Here is a 22500-nt window from a genome sequence, read left to right as displayed (position 1 = left end):
TGTACAGAGAATGTACAGAGACATACTTCATGAAAACCTGCTCCAGAGCGCTCTGGACCTCAGACTGGGGCAACGGTTTATTTTCAAACAGGACAATGACCCAAAGCAAACAGCAAAGATAACAAAGGAGTGGCTACGGGACGACTCTGTGAATGTTTTTGAGTTGAAGCCGATTGAACATGTCTGGAGAGATCTGAAAATGGCTGTACACAGACACTCCTCATCCAACCTGTTGGAGCTTGAGCAGTTCTGCAAAGAAGAACGGGAGAAACTGCCCAAAAGTAATTGTGCCAAGCATCATACTCAAAAAGACTTGAAGCTGTAACTGATGCCAAACGTGCTTTAACAAAGACTTATTTACATGTGATTTTTCGTTTTTTATTTTAAATAAATTTGCAAAGATACAGGTTAATCCACAACACCAAAAGTCCTGATATGTACAATAAAAGTCTCATAGAAGGTTTTTAATCATGGCTTTAAACCTCATCCCAGTCATTAGGATGAATAATGAAGTAACTGACCAGGGGACATAAGCTGGAGGACCATGAACCAGATACGGACCCAGTATTCAGCAAACATAACTGAGTATTATAAATACGAGCTCAGCAACTCCAGTTTGTTTTTAACACATGAACTATCTCAGTTTCTGCAGCAGATCCGGTGTTGTGGTTCATCCATGATGTGGTCTCATGTACTATTTAAATTATTGAGCTGAAGGCAGCTCATGAGATCAGAGGACTAAAGATAACGCATCAGAAAGGGGAGAGGGGTTCGATTTTCAGAGATTAGTTTGTTTCCTTTTCTGATTAATAGTCTGATGCTATTTTTAAAAAGAAATATATGATGAAGGGGCAGAGATGCATATTCTGCCTTTATTCTTAATGCACCAAATTTAAAACATAGTTTGCTGAGTCTAAAATACGAGTCAAACCAAAACATAACAAATAGCAACCTTCATTTGCCTTATTATATTTCTAGCCATTGCTACAAAGAAAGTTCCTTCAGGTAGCACTAGTGCTGATCCTACTAAGCATCATGCTATATGGTTGGAAGATAAGGTGGCTATGTTTAAACACCATGAATAAGTTGCCACCATAGCTAATGTATTCAGCTTGAGCTGGACAACTGTATTGCAGAAGTTCATGATGATTCACGGATTTTAACCCACATTACAGATGATCCTCCAGTGATGAAAAACATTGTCATCAAAAAGAAAAAAAGGCAAGATCTACAGAGAAATGGAACATTCAAGTGTATAAATGTATAAAACATAAATAAAGTTCATATTACTGTGCTCATTCTAATAGATATAATAATAGAGAATTTCTCCAGAAACAATTTACACAAGCACTTGAATGTTTTGGTTATTTTCTGCAGGGACTTTAATTAGCACTTTCAAAAGGAGTCTTCAGTGTCAGAGCTTTGTAATAGAAAAGCTAAACATTTTTTAACAGCTTTCAATTTTTTCAACATCAGCTGAAGACTGAGAACGGTTTTGTTTTCGCATTTTTGTGTCATAACTTTGAGAAAGAAAAAAAGGAAGGCTTAAACCTGTATAAACAAAAAAATAATAACAGGAAATAACTACTTCTGTTGATCTTTCACCACAGTAAACCGAACTATTAATGAATAAACATTGGAGCGCATCTTTTTTTTTTATGACTAACAAATTGCTCTTGTTGGCAGGTAGCAGTGGTAGAAAAAGAATGCAAGGGCTGTTACTATATAATAAATCAACTTCAGTCTATAACAGAAGAAGAAACTGATATAAATCAGCTCGGTATAAATCCATGCAAAGCCATCATTTATCACAAATCGATACATTTTAGTGCGACATTTGCACACATTATAAGTTCTAAAAGGAAAATCAAAACAAAACAAAAAAGAACCAAATTCCAGTCTGGTGTATTTCATGCACACCCTGAAGTGGCTTCTATACAGCGAATGAAAAACCGTTTTTCCTAAATGACCTTTTCAGATGACCTCTGTTGACACAATGCAAACAGTCTCCTTATTACCATGCTGCATTTTTCAGCTCCCTCTGCAAATGTAACTAGAGAGGCCTTGGCCTGCCAGCCTGTCTGTTTGTAGTGGAAACTAGAGCTGCTATTTCAGCCAGGTGAGAAACAACACATGAATACTGTGCCTCCAGGAGGTGCAAGAGAGCAACACACACCTGCTGATTGAACTGAAACAGCATCACAAAGCCTGAATCGGCAAACAGCTAATCATGTGTTTTTTAAACCAGCATATCTAGTACACAGAACTGAATTTCATAATATGCTTACAATTGTTATAATTACGTCTGTACTTTTGCTGCCCCAAGCTCAAAACTGTAACTGTAACAAATGTCCCAACTATATAATTGTTGATATAATGCCATAAAGGCAAGGAACTACAAGTTTCTATTCAAAATGTATCAAAATATCAGACTTTGTTTATCATATCCTAATGAGGAAACTAATAATTATGCATCTCTCTTGTTTTGTGAAGTGTGTTATTATGGCATAAAGCACCATATTCACTTCTCTTTGTTCAAAAATTCAAGGAAATAATGACATGATGTACTTTAAACAAAAGAGAAAGCGCCCCAAAGTTCACCATGTGCATTACACAGCTTGGTTCATAATATTTCTCTATACTTACTTCAAAAATAAAGAGGATGGAGTCCAGCTCCTCCCGTTGAGATTTGTTCCCTGAAAGAAAAAAAAACAAGCTTAGCTACCAAGTAAAAAAAAAAGAGAACATTTAAAATAAAATAATTTTTTTTTTCCTATCCACAGAAAAATTTAACAACAGACAGCAGAAAAAGAATTAAATGATCATTTTTAATTCACACCAAATCTCCTTTTTTTTTTTTTTTTTTAATATAATTTTTTTTTTTTCAGTATTGCTTTTAACAATGGACATTGTCCCAAAGTGGCTTTGTTAAATTAAATAGGTTGCTAACATTATTTGAGGGGGAGTGGTGGCTCCAGCGGTTAAGGCGCTGGGTGGCCGATCGGAAGGTCTGGGGTTCAAGCCCCGGTATCGCCAAGCTGCCACTGTTGGGCCCTTGAGCAAGGCCCTTAACCCTCTATGCTCCGGGGGTCCCTTACGAGGGAAATATCTAGGTCCGTGACGTGGGGCCGCCTTCCCGTGGTCTCACCACCTGCAGGAGGGACCGTAAGGGACGGTGCTGTGAGGATTGGGCAGCAGTCGAAGGCGGGGGCCTGCTTAGACTGCGGCACCCGCGACCCGAATTACGGATAAGCGGGAGAAAATGAATGATGAATAACATTATTTGTAATATTCTAGTGTCAGAAATTGGTCCCTATACATTTCTCTATAATGAGCAAGCCGGTGGAGAAGATCGCGAGGAAGAACTACCTGAGATGCTAAAAGAAAAGAAACCTTGAGAGGAACCAGACCATAAAATGTAATAATTTATATAGTTTTATTTTAATGTTTTTTTAATACTTTTTCAGTCATAGCAAGTTCACTTGTATACTCTCTTGTTATTTAGTAAAGTATGACATGGTAAAGTTGTCTATAAGAGACGTTTATTTAGTGCTAATGGAGTCTCGGGTGTCAGTGCTCTGTTGTGGTCAGTAAGTTCTCCACCATGGGAAAACATTCAACACAGACATTCTGGTTTCTAATAATAACACGAGAAGCTGTACTGTTTTTTTGTTTGTTTTGTTTTTAGTTTTTTACAGGCTGGTGAGGAGACTACTGTTTCTATATACTACACTGTAGTACTGTGACTGTGACTATAAAATTAATAAAGATATATGATGTGTTGTTTAAAACTTTTACATAATCACAGACAATTCGCTGTGGTACAATTGAAATAAATAAAACAGGAAGCGACATGATATTTGTAGTGTGACTGTGGGGATTTGTGCTCATTTAGCCATAAGGTTGTTATAGTAAAGTAAGGTATGATGTATAAGAGGAGGCCTGATGTGCAGACAGCATTCCAGCTCTATAGCCTGGCACTCAAGATCTTCCACACCAACTCATGCAAACCAGATCTTCATGGGGCTCACTTTGTGCACAGGGGCACAGGTTCGGGTCTCCTAGTTCAAGTTTAATTCTATGGAACCCAAAACATCTTATACAATTATGTGCTTCCATTTTCATGACAATTTGAGGAGGAACCCTATATGTCTGGAAAAGTCAAGTGTTCTGATACTTTTGTCCATATAGTGTATCTCATTATATTTACATACAGGATTCTGCTATAGTAGAGAGATGGTGACATCTGAACAATATTTCTAAACACTGGAATCTATACAATAATTGTTAATGAGAGAAGGATTTTCTCAGCACTTTGAACTGAAGAGTAACATGGCATTGCTCGATGACGTGATGGTTATAAAAAAACAAAAATAATTAACTCTGTGTAAAACAACTCAAGACCCCTGGCTAAATACAGTGTTTCCTGACAGTTGTGTCATAATGATCTCAGTGCAAATGGGCGGAATGTAAGTTTTAATAATTTAAAAGCTCACAGTGCTAATGTTTAATGCCTGCTTGTCATTTAGAACGATTAGCAGAGTGATGCAAACAAAGAAGAACACTATACAGGTCGTCTCATGCATTAAACAATACTTAAATGTCAGATACATGTTTTTTTGACAATGAGCTACATACTCACAACCATATGCATACAACATAATGTCTTATTCATGTCACGTTTGATCAGTTTCACTCTTCTGCCTTTTGAACGAAACACGGTTCCTAGAACCATCAGCCAGGTCGGACTGATTTGATGCACCAGATCAGATAAAAGCATTATAGATCTGTAACACAATGCTGAAGTGCACAAAATACTACACAGCTGAATGCAACACAAGAGGCAGCGGAGTTGCTAAAAGCACTTAAAAAGACATAATACAAAACGTACCTTTTTGTTTCAAGTTACTTTCCAGTGTAACAAAATTTTCATAGAAGATAAAATAAATCTGCGAGCAGTTGGTCTCGAAAAAAGCCTTCAGTTCTTGTCTTTCGGTGATATCTGTGAAAATAAAAAAGAGCACGCGGTTATGATCATGATTACAAGCTTCAAAACATGAAGTCCATTTCCATTTTTATCATTTATATAGTGAAAGCCAGATGTTCATTTCTATTTGTCCCTAATAAGCCAGCCAGTGGCAATGATGGCAAGGAAAAACTCCCTGAGACAATATGATTGGTGATGGACGAACTACAATATTTCTGTACTTGAGGGGAAAAAAGGAACAAATCGCCTGCTTTGATATTACTCCCATAAAAGTACTACCTTTTACATTTGTTTGAATAACAGTACAAATATATTATCTTCGGTTCACTATATAGGCAAAATGTATATAGCAAAATGTGGATCTGCCCCTAAACTGTTAGCACAAAGATGAACACAGGCAGTTGTATAGGACGTCCTTGAATGTGGAAGCATTAAAATTTTCCCTTCATTACAACCAGGAGACCCAAACTCTTCCAGCATGGCAATGCCCCTGTGCAAAAATTGAGATCCATGAAGATATGGCTTACATGGGTTGGAGTGGAAGATCTTGAGTGGCCTGCTATAGAGCTCTAAACCTCATCCCTACTGAACGCCTTTGGGATGAACTTGATCACTGACTGCACCCCAGGCCTCCTCACCCTACATCAGTACCTGACTTTACTAATGACCTTGTGACTGAATAAACAAATCTCCACAAACACACTCCAAAATATACTGGAACATCTTCCCAGAAGAGTGGATGCTACAGTATTAAAATAAACAATGGGAATTAAATGTGAAATGGGATGTTCAAAAAGCACATCAATCTTACAGTTAGGTGTCCACCAACTTGTGTCCAAAGAATGCATATAAAAGTAAAAGTATCAGTCTATGAGATCATACCTTTTTATGGACAGTGTTTCTCTCTTGTTACAGACACACAGTGAGAACACGTTACTCCACATCTACTCTTGTAAGAACAGTTGGTTACAGTTGTGGTCTTATGACAGGTTTACATTTAACACAATCTATGTATTTACTTCAAGTGTAGTGGAGTAAAAACAAGATCATAGACTAAAATGCATCCACTACAATAAACTGAAGCTAATTTTCCCAAAATTCTAAATACTCTGATAAAGAACCCCTACTGAAAAAATTTTAACATTTAAATAAATAAATGTAAAAAAAAAATAAAAAATTATTTAATACTATCCTCCTTGAAAGGACTCAAAAGGGATTCCATCCTTTTGTGGATGAGAGCAGATAGTGAGATCATGAGTGGGTATGCCTCTACAGCTGTATACTACAAAATGACTCAGTGCTAATATGCGTTGTAAGGATTTTTAATATGGGTCATTTCTGTTTTTCGAGTTTTAAATGTAAGTCTATAATATCAATAATATTAAAGTGTAGTTATCCACTACTCAGTGATTAGTACTTGAATGTAAACTGTATTTGGCATATAAAATCAAATAATACTATTTAGATAGGCTGGGGAAAACAATATCTATCTATCTATCTATCTATCTATCTATCTATCTATCTATCTATCTATCTATCTATCTATCTATCTATCTATCTATCTATCTATCTATCTATCTATCTATCTATCTATCTATCTATCTATCTATCTATCTATCTATCTATCCATACGTACAGACATACGTACAGACATACGTACAGACATACGTACAGACATACATACGTACAGACATACGTACAGACATACGTACAGACATACGTACAGACATACGTACAGACATACATACGTACAGACATACGTACAGACATACGTACAGACATACGTACAGACAGAGACTTGATCACTGATTTTCTGGTTGCTCCGCATGATCCTTTTGCACAGAACGAGGATTATAATGAAATCACAGAAATTGTCTGAGCATGTACTCAGTGTTGTAGAACCTGCTATTATCTGAACCTGAACAGAATGACTTGATTTGGATTCATGAGCAGGACACAACCCAACATGGGTGTGAACGTTTACTTCTTCAACATTTAAGAGCCAAAACAAAAAAGACTATAAAACACAAGGATGTGTGTACATATTGGTGTAGCTCATATCACCATCTGGTCTTGATAATTCTGCATAAGTACGGGAGGAGAATAAAACCAAATGAAATGAGCTGAAACTACAATTGAAATGCTTCAGCCTGATGTTGATGAACCCCCGATAATTCGCGTCTCGGACAATTTGCGGGTTCTCATACAGTGGTTCCGGGGGACCACTGTATATTCATGTATTATATTGACAGAAATTTGTGAACACCTGACTATAAGATTTATATGTGATTATTTTTTAAACACCCCATTCCACATCAGGTCTGCATTTGCTGTTATAATAACCCCCACTTTTCTGGGATGATGTTCCACGAGATTTTGGAATGTGGTTTTAGAGCTTTTACTCGATATCATGTGTAAACCATGATGGAACAGGTTTGGGTCTCCTTGGTCCAAGTGTAGCACAAACTTTGTAGTAAAAGTCTGGCAAAGAACCACGTACAGTTGGAAAATTCAGGTGTCCTGATACTTTTGTCCATATCGCAGGTATATATATTTGTTATTACAATATATTGATTTGCTCAATCTTGAACACAGTTTATTGATTACTGGCTAGCATCCAAACTCTCAGGTTAATGAACATCCAAACACACATAGGAAAGGAGTACATGTTATTGCCTCAGTTCTCTTATTAGTTTGCTGCTGCTGTGCCCTTCCTCCTCTCTCCTAATGTCTTTATCTCTTCTCTCTCTCTCATGTTCTCATCTTTTTGAATCACACTCTCTCTCTCTCTCTCCCTCCCTCTCAGTCTTTCCTTTTCTCTCTCTCTGTCTGTCTGTCTGTCTTTACCTCTCCCTCTCTCCCTCTCTCCCTCTCTCTTGCTGTGTCCTCTTCTGCTGTCCTTTCTTTCATTAATTTCGAATTTACAAATTAAAAGCAAAAATTAAATTCCACTCATATGCACCAGTGCACATGCCAAAAAAAATTTCACCAATGCTATTTTGCTTATTTGTGGCACTTTTTCTGTAAGTATGTAATAAGAGCAATGTCCCAATCTCCCCACACACCTCTCAGCACTCCAACATTTCCAACAGTACTAGGGAATGAGATGGTATGGCAAAATATAAGGAGAATAGGTCTGATGAGGGAAATATTCAGCTGACATCAGAAACATCCACTGAATAATAGACTATGATGGGAAATTTCTAGGATAAAACAATTGAGTTGCAGTAACACCTAATTTACGATTTGCATAATTTCCCTTTTCCTGACTATACGCCTCTCTGCGATACACAGCCAATCATTCGATTCCATCAAATTACTTTTCACTTTTTTGACAATTATCAAAATTGGATATAAATTCAATGAAGGTAGGAAGCTGCTGAATTTGAAGCACACACAAAGGAGCAGAAATGATCTTATAGGTGGATATCATGATTTCAACACTCCACACTGTGTTGTTTTCTTTCTGGGGAAATATGTTGAGTCTAGCAGCAGCTACAGCCCCAGAGAAAGAGAGAACAAGCAGTATGAACTGTGTAGAGATGGAGAAATGAAAGCTGGCAATGACAACATCCTGAGCTGGAGAGCAATCAATCATTAAACACTCAACTCAGGAGGAACGTTATATTGCGCTAACATCAGCGATGCCTCGTACACTTCCTCTTGAACTCGTGAGGCTGAATGTATGCACAGGATTTTGGCCTTACAAAACGTTTCTTCATAACATTTTCAGTAGCTTCGATCAGGTCGATACTGAAGGTATCTGAACAGCAGACAAACTGTGAGAGAGTCTGTGTTCCTCCAGTGATACAATCCCAACACAGTGCCAGCCTGAATATCTCTTTACCTTAGCTGCTCATTATTATAGGAAGTGAGAACATATTACATGATGAAAGACAGCAACACCAGCAACTGCTTCTTCTTCTCGCGGCTGCTCACATTAAGGGTCGCCACAGCGGATCATCCGTCTCCATACGCCTCTGTCCTCTACATCTGCCTCTTTCAACCCAACTACCTGCATGTCTTCCCTCACTTCATCCATAAACCTCCTCCTTGGTCTTCCTCTTTTCCTCCTTCCTGGTGGCTCCATCCTCAGCATTCTCCTACCGATATACCCCATGTCCCTGCTCTGCACATGTCCAAACCATCTCAATCTCGCCTCCCTCACCTTGTCTCCAAAGCATCTTACATGTGCTGTGCCTCTAATAAACTCATTTCTAATCCTGTCCATCGTCGTCACTCCCAACGAAAACCTCAACATCTTCAGCTCTGCTACCTCCAGCTCCACCTCCTGTCTTTTACTCAATGCCACTGTCTCTAATCCATACAACATCGCAGGTCTCACCACAGTTCTATAAACTTTCCCTTTCACTCTCACAGATACACTCTCGCACAAATCACTCCTGCCACTCTACTCCACCCACTCCAACCTGCCTGAACTCCTTTCTTTACTTCTCTAACACACTCCAGCAATACCAGCAACTAACAAAATCAATTAAACAAAGAGGCTCAACAGGAGCCTGACTTTTTCAGTCATGTGATTCCTTTCCAAACTGTAACCACAAAGTTGGACACAATTGTACAGGCAGACTTCAAATTGCAGTAGCATTCAATTTACTTTTTCCTTGAACTGGAACTCCCAAACCTGTTCCAGCATCACAATAACCCAGTGCACAAAGTAATCCTCATTCAACAAAAATGTTCAAAGACAATGATAGAAGTCTTAAGAAGTGTCTTAATGGAAATTGTTGCTCCATGTCTGAAAAGCTCTTTCAGCAAACTTTCAGCAAAATTATTGCGCAAAAAAAAAAAAAAAAAAAAAAAAAAGACGATGACCAAACTAATGCAAGTATGTAAAACATTCTTATACATCATTAGGAGGTATACATTTCTTTAGCAGTGGAATTTATGACTCGAGGCAGTGTGTTCAAATGGACATTTGTTTAGGAAACAATTTCATGCTGATTCTGCAGGAAAAATGCTGATGCAGTGTTTTTTTTTTTATTTATTGATTTTTTTTTTTACAAGAAATTGATCTAAGGTACCTGGAGCTGCACTGCGCTGCACTTATATATTTAGAGAGAGATCTATTTGAACGTGTTAAACATTGAGTGCACATATTTGCTTGAGTGTTGTTCTAACAGACTAATAAAACATGTGGCAGGTTCAGACAGATGTAACTTTTCCATCCTGCCACAGAGTTCAGGTCTCAGATCATATACATTACTCATAGAGTAATATCGTCATAGCACTTGCAAATAAAATATTAATTTTCTTGAAAAAAGATTGGGTTCCACCTTAATATACAATTTTTTTAATAGATGTGTTGTCTAAAATGGTTTGGTTAAATTACAGCAAAAAACTTTTGTCCTATTTTTGAAGATTTGTTTTTTCCTGTTCATTTTCTGGGCAAATACCAACAGTAAAGTCATCACTGCATGACCTTATGTGCGTGTCTACATGTCATCAGATTTAATAATTGTTAATAGTTTAAAGCCATCCTCCCATGCTCCTGTGTTCAGGACACAGTACAGTGTTGTCTCACATCCAGACATCCTGGAACACCAGATCCGCTGTGACCCTGATCAGGATGAAGCACTGACTGTAGATAAATAAATGAACATCTTTATGATCATTCTTTAATCAAAATTTTTCTTACTTTTGTCTTATTTTTGTCTGAAACCATAGAGAATATCCAGTAGCCTTATATACGGCTATGGCATAATTACGTTACATTGCTCTACAACTGCTAAATTACAGACAGCAGACTCATGTATTTTTGTGATCATACTTGCACATGTATCATGTTTAAGTAGGAAATATAGAAACATCTCCTCCCCTTTTTCTAATACAGCCAAGTTCAGCTCAGACTGAACAATGACGGCACTTCAGCATGGCACGACATCGACATGCTGGTGAAAGTGAAATGCAATTATATTTAATTATATTAACTTCTAAGGAAGGCAGGATTAAATGCTTTAAAAAAAATATTTAAAAAAACGGTCAAACGAAGCAGGAGCACAATGCACTGACAGATTGCTTTTCAGTGTATAATGTTCTGCAATAATTCACAGCGATACTTATAGTATATATTGACTTTGCCATTTTCTTTACAAGTATGATTTCTAATAGGGAACTTCAACAGAAAAAAATTTAAAATGTACAATACAATAAAAAAAAAAGAAAAATATACTATATAAAATATTTCAATTTCTACTACACTTTTGACCCCTAATGATTTTATTAGAAAGTTACTATCACTGATGCGTGCATGCATGGGCACACACACACACACACACACACACACACACACACACACACACACACACACACACACACACACACACACACACCCTTTTCAACACAAAAGCACCATAAGTAGAAAATGTATCTTTGCTACTGTTCGGCAGTTAATGTGTCATACTATTATAGCGTAATAGCATGTTTTTTTCACACAACTGCATTTCTTGTTTTTTATGACACGTGGATCATCGCACTGATTTCAAAACACCTGCATGAGGGTTGTCTTTACTGAACAAGTAATTTAAAGTTACAGGTCACTAACTAGAATGGATTTTTAAACATGAGTGCAGAAGGATCAGCTCTGGTTTGCACGTTACCCTAAAAAACTGCAACTACGCTGTTATGCCTTGGCTAAGCACTACTAAGAAGCCACAGACACACTAATTTTTTAGCTTCCTTATTAATATGCTTTAGAGGAAAGACGGGATGATCTGCTTAGTTCTGCACAGCTCTTCATTACAAAACTCGACAAAATGCTTGGCTGAGGGCATGGGAGAGTATTTTGGGATTGTATTTAATACATAGCAGAGGAAAAACAGGTTCAACAACCAGAGAAAGAAAATAAACTGAACTTCCTATTGACAGAACAAAGGTTTTCATTCCCTATAAGCTGTGTTTAAACTCAAAACACCGAGTTCTTTTGGACATCATACTAGTGTTACTATAGAATCTACTCAGGCTGAATCCCAGCACCTGATGCACGACTTACATTAGCCAAGCCAATCAGGTTTACAACAGAACAATTTTTACTTGTTGGATAAACCATCATGTCTAGTCAGTTTTTTAGATTCAGAGACTATTAACATCTGATGGAATTGTATAAGGAAGTCGGGTGTGTCAGAGAAGTATGTGAGGGTGGTGCAGGACATATATGAAGACAGTGTGACAGCAGTGTATTGTGCAGTAGAAACAACAGTCTGGTTTAAGGTGGAGGTTGGATTGCATCAAGGATCGGCTCTGAGCCCTTTCCTGTTTGCAGTGGTGTTGGACAGGTTGAAGGACAAGGTCAGACAGGAGTCTCCATGGACTATGGTGCGGATGATATTGTTATTTGTGGTGAGAGTAGGGAACAGGTGGAGAAGAGCTCGGAGAGGTGGATTTACACGCTGGAGAGAAGGGGAATGAAAGTCACTAGGAGAAAGACAGAGTACATGTGTGTGAATGAGAGGGAGGGCAGTGGAGTGGTGCGGTTGCAGGGAGAAGAGGTGGAGAAGGTGGAGGAGTTCAGGTTCCTGGGGTCAACAGTGCAAGGTAATAGTGTGTGTGTTAGAGATGTGAAGAAAAGAGTGCAGGCAGGGTGGAGTGGGTGGAGAAGAGTGACAGGAGTGATTTGTGATAGAAGAGTATCTGCGAGAGTGAAAGAGAAAGTTTATAGGACTGTGGTGAGACCTGCGATGTTGTATGGGTTAGAGACAGTGGCATTGAGTAAAAGACAGGAGGTGGAGCTGGAGGTAGCAGAGCTGAAGATGTTGAGATTTTCATTAGGAGTGACGACGATGGACAGGATTAGAAACGAGTGTATTAGAGGGAAAGCACATGTAGGAGGTTCATGGATGTGGTGAAGGAAGACATGCAGGTAGCTGGTTTGAAAGAGGCAGATGTAAAGGACAGAGTAGTATGGAGACAGATGATCCGCTGTGGCGACCCCAATGGAAGCAGCCAAACGAAGAAAAGAAGACGATGACGACTATTAACATCTGAACATATAATACTAATCGAGTTTTTACACACTATACGGACCAATGTATTAGTACATCTGACTTTTCCAACCTTGAGTGATTTTTCCAATAACTGTTACCACAAAGTTGGAGGCAAACAATTGTATAGGAAATTCTCTCTTCACTTGGAGACCCAAACCTGTATGACAATGCCCCTGTGCACAAAGCAGGTTGGAGTGAAAGATCTTGTGTGGCCTGCTAAAGAAATCTGACCTTAAGTCTACTGAACACCTTTAGGATGAATTTAAACACTGGCTACACCCCGAGCCTCCTCACCCTACATCAGTACTTTACTAACACCATTGGGACTGAATGAGCACAAATCTCCACAAGCACACTTCAAAATCTAGAGGAACATCTTCACAGAAGAGTGAAGATTATTATATCTACAAATGGTGACTAAATGTGGAATTGGATGTTCAAAAAGCACGTGAATCTTACTGTATTTCAATACAATTGACATGAAAACAGCACCCCCACACACGTGTTTGTTGTGCTGAATAGATAATTGGTTACCATCATCAATGTGAGGCTATATGACCCACTTTCACCTTCTGTATGATTTTAAACCGCAAGCGGTTTTCTTTGAATTGATATTTCAGGTTAGAATGGTTATTGGATCCGGTCTTTTTTTCTGCTTTCGGATATCTAATCCACCACTTTCTGCTGGTTTCGGCCTGATACCTGAGATCGATGGTACTGAGGAAGTACTGCTCAAAAATAATTCTGATATAAACACAGATTCCAACTAAGCCAGTGATTCCAACTAATGATTATAGTGATATTTTATATGACAGATTCAAACAGTTTTTAGGCCCTTGGTGATTTTAGACCATTTTCAAAAATCAGATATACAACAAGTCTTTTAAGTTTGCTACATAAAAACAGTATAAATCTACGTTGGAAAAATATTTCAGATAAACGGTTCCTATTTTATTTCTGTTCTGCAATTTATTTTGCAAGCTGCCTGTCCCCTTACTGCCTCACCCACTGTCCAGATTCAATTCAGATAACCTTTAATAATCCAAAAATAACATTAAGAACAGTAAAAAAAGAAAAAAAGAAAATTGTGTTCTGCTCCTGTAATGATGCTAAATGAAAGCATACTATTCACAGATTATTTGCCAAACAACAACGTGATTTTTACAAAGCTTCATCTCTGGTCATTCCAATGTTTCTCATGGCTACATTGTGTAAGGATTCAGAATAGAACTAAAGGAGAAGGGCCAAGAGATCAGCTAGAAACCTCAACCATGTTCCATGAAAATCAACTAATCTTACTTAAAAAAACAATAATTGTAATTTTAATACTAAAAAAATCAAAAGTTGCCAACTAATAGCATGTCAGTGCTTTATTCATTATACTAAATAAATAAATACATTTCCTATTTTATAATAAGAAAAATTTCCATTTTCCTTAGAAAAAAACACAGCTGCTATGTACATGTAAAAATACTTAAAAAATAATAATAATAAAAAAGCACATAGTCACTGAACTGTTTGAGTGTTTTCATCTCATTTAATACTAAAATCATCTTCATAAATGTTTTTAAAAGAAACTCAGATACTCTATGGACAAAAGTTTGTAGACACCTGATTTGCATGTGCATTCTGCAATCTCATTCCACATTTAGTTCCGTTTGCAGTTCTAAAAGCCTCTACACTTTTTGGATCCACTAATTTCCACTAGATTTTGGAGGGTGATTGTGGAGATTTGTGCTTATTCAGCCACAAGGGCCTTTTGTTAGAGCTCTATAGAAGGCCACTCAAGATCTTCCTCTCCAACCCATGTAAAGCAGAACTTCATAGAGCTTGCGTTCTACACAGGAGCATTATAATGCTGGCACAGGTTTGGGTCTCCCAGTTTAAGTGAAGGTAAAATGTAATGCTACCGAATTCAAAGACATCTTATACAATTGTTTGCCTCCGACTATGTGGTAAGAGTTTTGGGAAGAACCACATATGGCTGGAAAGTCAAGTGTGCCAATATTTTATGGTGTAGAAAATTCATAACTACCACCACAGCTTTTGCCAAATATAATCAACTAGTAAAACCTTATAAACTCTCCTACAAAGTTCATATATACCGGTAAGTAGCACAACACATAAACCACAATTATATTCCAGGGAGCGTGTAATGGTCTGGCATAAAAGCATTCCAGTTTCTAGCATAACATATTTTAGCTGCTTAGCGTAACGGAAGGGGAATGTAGGCGTTGCAATTAAACTGTTATCTAGGAACAGGCTTGATCAGCCTACACCACTCCCTGCCCTGCTTAAACTCTGTCACATCCCTTGCAATAATAAAAGCTGTCAGTAAAATGAGAGCACTCCTTTTGGCCTCTGAATGCCACCGAACCTGTACTGCACCACCTACTAGCTTACAACAAAGAGCCTGACATCAACACCACCAGACAGGATAAAGGTGTACTGACAGTCCATGTATTCAATCGCAAAAAAAAAAAAAAAAAAGAAAGTAATTTTGCATTTGATGGCTGCATCATGTCTCAAAAAGGTTGGGAACATGGCAACAAAAATCTGGAAAAAGTAAGTGTTACAGGTCAGTAAGATGATTGGGTATCTCTCAGTCAGAGTCTCTCAGAAGTAAGAAAAAATAAATAAATACATTTTTTAAAAAGGCTGCGCTTCACCAATCAAGAAACCAACATCCTCTCGGGGCCAAAGTTCATTTAAAATATACTGAGGCAAAGTGGAAAACAGACAAATTAAAATTGTAAATTCTATTTGGAAACCATGGACTAAAGAGGAGCGGGACCATCTGGCTTGTTATCAGTGCTCAGTTCAAAGTGCCTGTGGAATGGGCAGCTTGCACAGTTGGAAAGACTCGATCAATGCTCAATAGTATATACAGGTTTTAGAGCAACAAATGCTTCCATTCAAAAAATGTCTTTTTCAGGGAAGGCCTTGCATATTTGAGCAAAACAATGGTAACTGCATACTGCATCTATTACAGATGTATTTGAAGAGAAGACGTGTCTGCTACAGAGTGGTAAACATGGCCCTGTCCCAGCCATCAAATTCTAAATTACCTTATTCTTCTCCTTAAAATGATAAATATTCTCAGTTTAAAAATTTTTTGATTGTGAACAGAATATGGATTTATGAGAATTGCAAACATTTGCACAAACACATCTTTTAACATCTGTGCCACCAGCATTGGTGTGCAATTCTTCTAGAACTAAAATAAAAAAATTTGTGGTCATTTATTCAGTTATTTGTAGGCACTGGCTTGTGGTTGAATGAGCACAAATATCTACAAGCACACTCCAAAATCTAGTCCAACATCTTCCCAGAAGAGTGGAACTTGTAATAACAAGCAAATTTATTGTTTTATGGGGACTAAATGTGTAATATGATGTTCCAAAAGCACACACAAATCTTATGGTCAGGTGTCCACAAACTTTTGTCTATAGAGTGTAGGTTCTTTTATGAAAACATTTATGAAGGTGATTCAGTGTCCACAAACTTTTGTCCAATGACATGGTGAATTGAGTTAATGTCTTTAATTTCTATTTGAGTTAGAGACTAAAAACATTTCACCAGCCTACCAGTTTTGCTTTATACCAAGAGTGGACAAAAATATGTGCATGTCTACTATCCTTATATTATTTTGCACAGAAACAAAGAATCGTGTCATGAAGCGAATTCGGTTCTAACAGGCCATTTGCATTAGTAAGCCAGACATTCAAATAAAAATGCAAATGCAAAGGAAATTGGCAGATCTGTAGATAACCTGTCAGAACACAGGTGACCTATCCTTCACAACATTTATACCTTTATAGAGAAAAGGGTGCAAGGTTTCTATGACCACTAAATGAAATCTAATTTAAATGTGAGGACACTGTTAAATATTTCACAATAGAATTAATTATGTTTTAAGTTAGATAAGAATTATAAGTGATTGTTTGTTTGATGGGTCAGGATTATCAGTTTGGTGTGAGCCACTCAAACAACTAGCTCTTTATAATGGTTTTCATTTTTCAAAAATGAAACTTGTGTAAATGATTTGTGCAGAACTAATTGTAAGTCATTTGAGTAGAATGGGCGTCTTAATAATGCTCGTCTCTGCCAGCTGTTGTACGAGAATATTTAATGCATTTTTCTTGCAAGAGCTTAGACTGAGAAACCCTTCGCAAAAATGTTCACATACTATCTGGCTGTGAGAAACGGACAGGGGCACTTGTAAACCTGATTTTACAATGAGAGTCATGCTATCTACAACTCGATCCGAGATGGAGATGGAAATCACATTACAAAGGTGCTCACACTGTGAGAGTGCATCACGGTGCAGCTGCTCATGCTGAGCGCCCAGACAAAGTTAAATGTCAATACCATTAATAATTACCTCAGCCTGGAAATGGTTACAAACAGGTGGTGCAATGGCGTAATTTTATGCATTAAAACGTGAAAAAAAAAGAGAGGATAAATCTAAAAAAACTTTACTGATGCTGCTTAATTCATCACTTTATTTCTTTTAAAGATTTGAGTAGATGAGTCAGGACTTGTGTTGCATGTTGACTTGCTTGTGACTTGAATCAGACTTGAATGACTCAAAACTCAAGTCTCTCAATTTTGAATTTCTGATTGACCAAATAGATCAATAAACAAACAAATAAGCAAATAAATACATTTTCACCCCTCTGTTTGGAATTCCTGTTTGGAATCTTAGGAAGGTCGCATCTTTAAAAGTCGAATCAATACAGCTCAAGTGTAAACACACAACCCTGTATATAACAGTGGTTGCCTTATCAGCATGCAGACATATTAGCCCGTGGAAATCTAAAACACTGACTAAGCAGTTTGCTGCTTCAAGGTCAACAAACATCACTCATCTACAGCTAGCTAGAAGAGTGGGGTTTCTGACAAAAAGATCAACATGGAGGTGTCTGTGGTTTTCACTCATTTTCTAGCTTGAACTCACTTTGCTTAAAAACAGTTAGTAGTCAGGTAAAGATGAAGGGTGAGGAGGTCTGGGGTGCAGTCAGCCTCACTGCTAGTCGTGTGTTTATTAAACGGCCAAAATTTGTGCATCAAGAATGTTCTGTTATTACTGCAAAATTACCTAAAATCCCACTATCCACCTTTTTTTTTGCGAGTTAGCAGTTCCTGACTGCAAAGCTGAAAATATGACTCTACCCTTTTATACTTAAACTAGCATGCTCATTTTTCTGTCTGATCTTTCTTTTTCTAAATAGTAAATCAATCAGGGAAAAGTCCCGACCTTACAGGACTAAATAAATCTTATTTTGTTAACCAGAATTTTGCATGGATATGAATCACCATCCAGAGAAGAGAACTGAAATCAAATGCAACAAAGTACATTTCCTGGTAATGTCAATAATCAAAGTCTTCGAGCATGACCATGCAACAGTTTAAACTTAAATGAGACGACAGCAATATATAATTAAAAACTTGCAACAGGCAGGAACATGTAGCAGGGTCTTGGTTTGAAGATGATTATCATAATCACTTATATCTTCTAATAATGATGATAATTCCATCTAAGTAATCAATACAGGGGATCTGTCACATGTTACAGAACAACATGACAATGTTAATGATTACAAAGTCACAGATTGGCTTTAACTGATGGTGCTAATGGTTGCTAATGGTTGCTCAATTAAGCAACAGTAACCAACACCAGAATCACACGTCTGATATGAATCAGATTCAGACACTGATCACGTGATGCATTTTAATTTTTGGACATCTGACATCATTTAACAGCTTGGGCAAACACATTTATAGGACATTTCTCTCTCACGCTACGAAACAAACACCATATGATTCATATTTGATGCAGTCAAAAATCACACTAGATGGTACAGTGTAAGCCTTGACACACACACACACACACACACACACACACACACACACACACACACACACACACACACACAATTATTTATCTGGAATGCAAAGTTGATCTGTTGGCATTTATATCTGTGTCTCCATGAGTGTATTAAATAGAGAGAACTGTCATCCAAAACAAAAGCAATATGAGTGCACAATTGAACAACATCACCCAGCTGTACACTTTTCCTCAGTTGTCCTTGTTCCCATAACAGGAGGGTGAGTTAAAGACAGGCTGTGTGTGATCAGGTGTTCCAGTAATTACCAAACTCAGCCAAGCCCAACTGAGTGCAACATACACACAGCAGCCTTCTAGCTATAACTAATATCATTTAAAGGTGGAGCCAGAATCTTGCACATGGGTGTATACACTCTGCAAAATCATGATAACCAGTTTGAAATAACCATAATTACACAAAGCAGGGCATACTACTCAGATTTAGGGTGTAAATGTGAAATAAATCCTTTAAAAAAAAAAACAATGACAAGTGAATGAAGAAAGAAAAGGGAAAGGAGGTCTGAACATCCAACGTTCCATCACTCATTTCCTATCTGTACAGGAAGCAGCTAGTCGGAGGAAATCCTCAGTATTATTAAGGGGCAGCACTCTGTAAGGCTAGAGTGGTCCAAGAGAGAAATTTAGGCCCTAAAAGGTTAAACGAACCTGCCTTATCTTGCACTGTGCATGCACACAAAAACAACATGGAGAGAAATTATGGCCATGGAGTGCTCTGTAAATGCTGATTACTAATCTTGACATTGAACCAGTAGTGGAGTCAGCAAAACGACTCGAAACAGAACAGCTTAAACAAGAGGAGAAAAAAATTAATAAACACACGATAAAGATAAAAATAGACATAAACTGCTGTGTCTTTTGAAAGCCAAAATAGTCCTGACCTACAGCACACTTACGCTGATTTGTTCAGCCGCAATAATAAATCATTTACCATGTAGTCATAATAAACAACTTTTCTCGTCCGCACAACAAGCAGAAATGACACAAGCTCACAAACAGTAGAAAACATGCTATGACTCAACACTCAACACTATGGAAGACTCCGAAACAAACAAACAAAAAATAAACAAATAAAATAAAAATAAATAAGCGCAGGAATAAATGCATTATAAATAAAATGAATAAGAGATAACCTTTTTTTTGCATCTACTTTATATGAACCTTTTCTGCATTTCCACATTTATGCACATATGTAAGTATTTATGCATTTATTTCTTTACTTATTCATTTACTTCTGTATTTCTACGTTTTTTTTTCTTCATCAAGCATACAACACAGACAAGTGTTTAGAATGGAAAAGCACACACCAGATCGTTCTGTTTTACAAAGCTCCTTTTCTTTCCTTAATTTATGCTGTAAGGTTGTAACCATTAACCTACAACTCCGAAAACTACCTTCGTACCTCAAGTTCAGCAAGTGGTATCAAATCAACATGGCCGTTTACAGCATCCAGCAGCACTTCTAATTTAGATCAGTAATCGGCAAACTGAAATATATGCAGAAAGAGGGAAACTTGCTGCTAACTTGCGTCTACTTACTGAGGTCACAAACAGCATAATTCCGAGCTCTCACTGCCCACTTCTGCACGTAGTCAAATGCAGTAATAATACAAAAAACAGCTTGTCTAGTGACTGACAATGCAGACAGTAAACTCCCAAGACAACTTATAAGTTTTCTAAGTTCATTATAAGTTCAAAAGACATTTCCTTATATCAACAAGAACACATTTTCCAGGTTAAACAACATCTTGAAGACCACACTGTCCTGTCCTATAAAATAGGTTCTGGTTGGTGAAGTCAATCACAATAAAAAAAAAATAAATAAAAAAAAAACTGTGCACATGACTGGTTAGCCAAATCACTCACTAATACCATTAATACTTCCTGTATTTAATTATATCCAATTAAGGGAAAGCATTCAGAGTAGAAGCCTTCCCCCCGGACTTACCCAGGAATACTTTCTTAAAAAACACATGCAAAAAAGAGCCATGCAAAACTAGTCAAATCCTTTCAGCTGCTTTCAACCACCAGGGCTCTAAACTCGTCTTCTCGCTGCAACACGTTATTAACTAAGGAAAAAATATGCTTCAATATTACCATTTAAATGCATGAGGAAAAAAAAACTAAATCTGCTGAATCTGCATTTCCATGTGTATCAGCCATCGGGCAAAAGTGGATACAGATGCTAAACCTCAAAAACTGGCCAATTATGTCTGTTTGCAAACCTTTGTGTCCCACATTGTTTAAAATGATGTCATGAGCATTACCATCCTCAGTCTCGAGCACTACTAATCTTAGGTCTGAAATGAATAATCACAATTCAGGCTAAATAAATAATTGACTGATTAAATAAATATTTAAAAAAATTCTAACCCTCAATATTTTACCACTTGCATGAAATCTGGGTCATTTCTATAGGCGTAAAGCGTTAAGACATGAACTGCCAGACAGCATGTGCTTTGACGCCACTAGGTTTTTATCAGTAGGAAACTTGCTTGTGTTGCATCTAAGGTTGAGACTGATAACGCATTCTTTTGCGAAAAGCACCTTTTTTTTTTTCTTTATACGATGCAGAAAACAAAACCATTACTAATGCACAGATTACAAAAACGTTCACCCCTAAAGAGCCAGGTCAAGCAAAAACATTATAGGATGTCTAACAAATGCAATGTGCTTATCTAAACTGCTTTGAGTTAGATTTTATGTACAGATTTGAGAAGGGAGAACATGTGCTCGGACATTTTTAAACACAACATAATAAGCTGTAGGTGCTCTCATCGCTCGCAATGACGTTGAACCTGTTGAACCCATACACATCTTTCCGCTCACTCAATCGTCAGCACCTTATAATGAATAAAGTCAGGTACGGATATGACACTCATTACTACATTAGTGCTTAGCCTTAGGTCATTTTTTACTGAAGCGTAAACGCTATTCTTTAGCCCATGCCACGATCCGCATCAGGTGTGTAAGATATCCGCTTTAAGTAACGTGAATAGTAAAACGTGTCATGCTACTTCCTGTTTCTGCGTTTGTGATGCTAGCGAAATGGTTAATATAATTGCTGATATAAAAAAAAGCAGACTTTCCTCTATGCTTGACCAGTGCACTGAAATTAGCTCACCGTTGTCATGTCAACGCTTTTACTGAGCACTGAACGCTGCAAAACAGTTCCACATCTGTGGTTATACCTAAATTATTACGTCATGCCAATTTTAAACAAAAAATACCAAACAAAACCATACTTATAAAAATAGCACCTGCATGCAAAAGATTTACATATAGTATCATGTAAACTACCCAGACAAACCCTGAATCAATCGTAACTGTGGATTCGGGTGCACAAAATTATTGAAAAAAAAACAAAACAAAACAAAAAAGATGAGCTCCAATAGAATACATTGCTTGGGAATCTACAATATGTATACCATTAGTCCAGATTATTTGTGCAAGATCAGCATGTATGCAGCCTCAGGTGTAAAGCAATAAAACTATAAAATAAAAATAAAAAATGTAAAACTCCTAAATTAAATATCGAGCTCTAAAAACATCGAAATGTTCGGATTTTACCACAGAACACTAAAGCAATAATGCATGACAGAC

The 22500-nt window shown here is 37.3% G+C and overlaps 1 protein-coding gene across 5 annotated transcripts in view; it reads right to left on the bottom strand.

The window, feature by feature from the left end:
• Positions 1-22500, bottom strand: part of ralgapa2 (Ral GTPase activating protein catalytic subunit alpha 2) — a 107915-nt gene that overhangs the window by 83599 nt on the left and 1816 nt on the right. For all 5 annotated transcript variants that reach the window (XM_083544071.1, XM_083544072.1, XM_083544068.1 and 2 more), the window contains exons 2-3: positions 4892-5002; positions 2647-2696 (exon numbers count right to left, since the gene is read on the bottom strand). In XM_083544071.1, the coding sequence (XP_083400197.1) occupies positions 2647-2696; positions 4892-5002 (161 nt within the window). The remainder of the gene's footprint in view (positions 1-2646; positions 2697-4891; positions 5003-22500) is intronic.

Source organism: Silurus aristotelis, assembly GCF_946808225.1.
Source record: "Silurus aristotelis genome assembly, chromosome: 6".
Classification (NCBI taxonomy): Eukaryota; Metazoa; Chordata; class Actinopteri; order Siluriformes; family Siluridae; genus Silurus; species Silurus aristotelis.
This window is presented reverse-complemented; position numbering and strand designations above follow the sequence as displayed.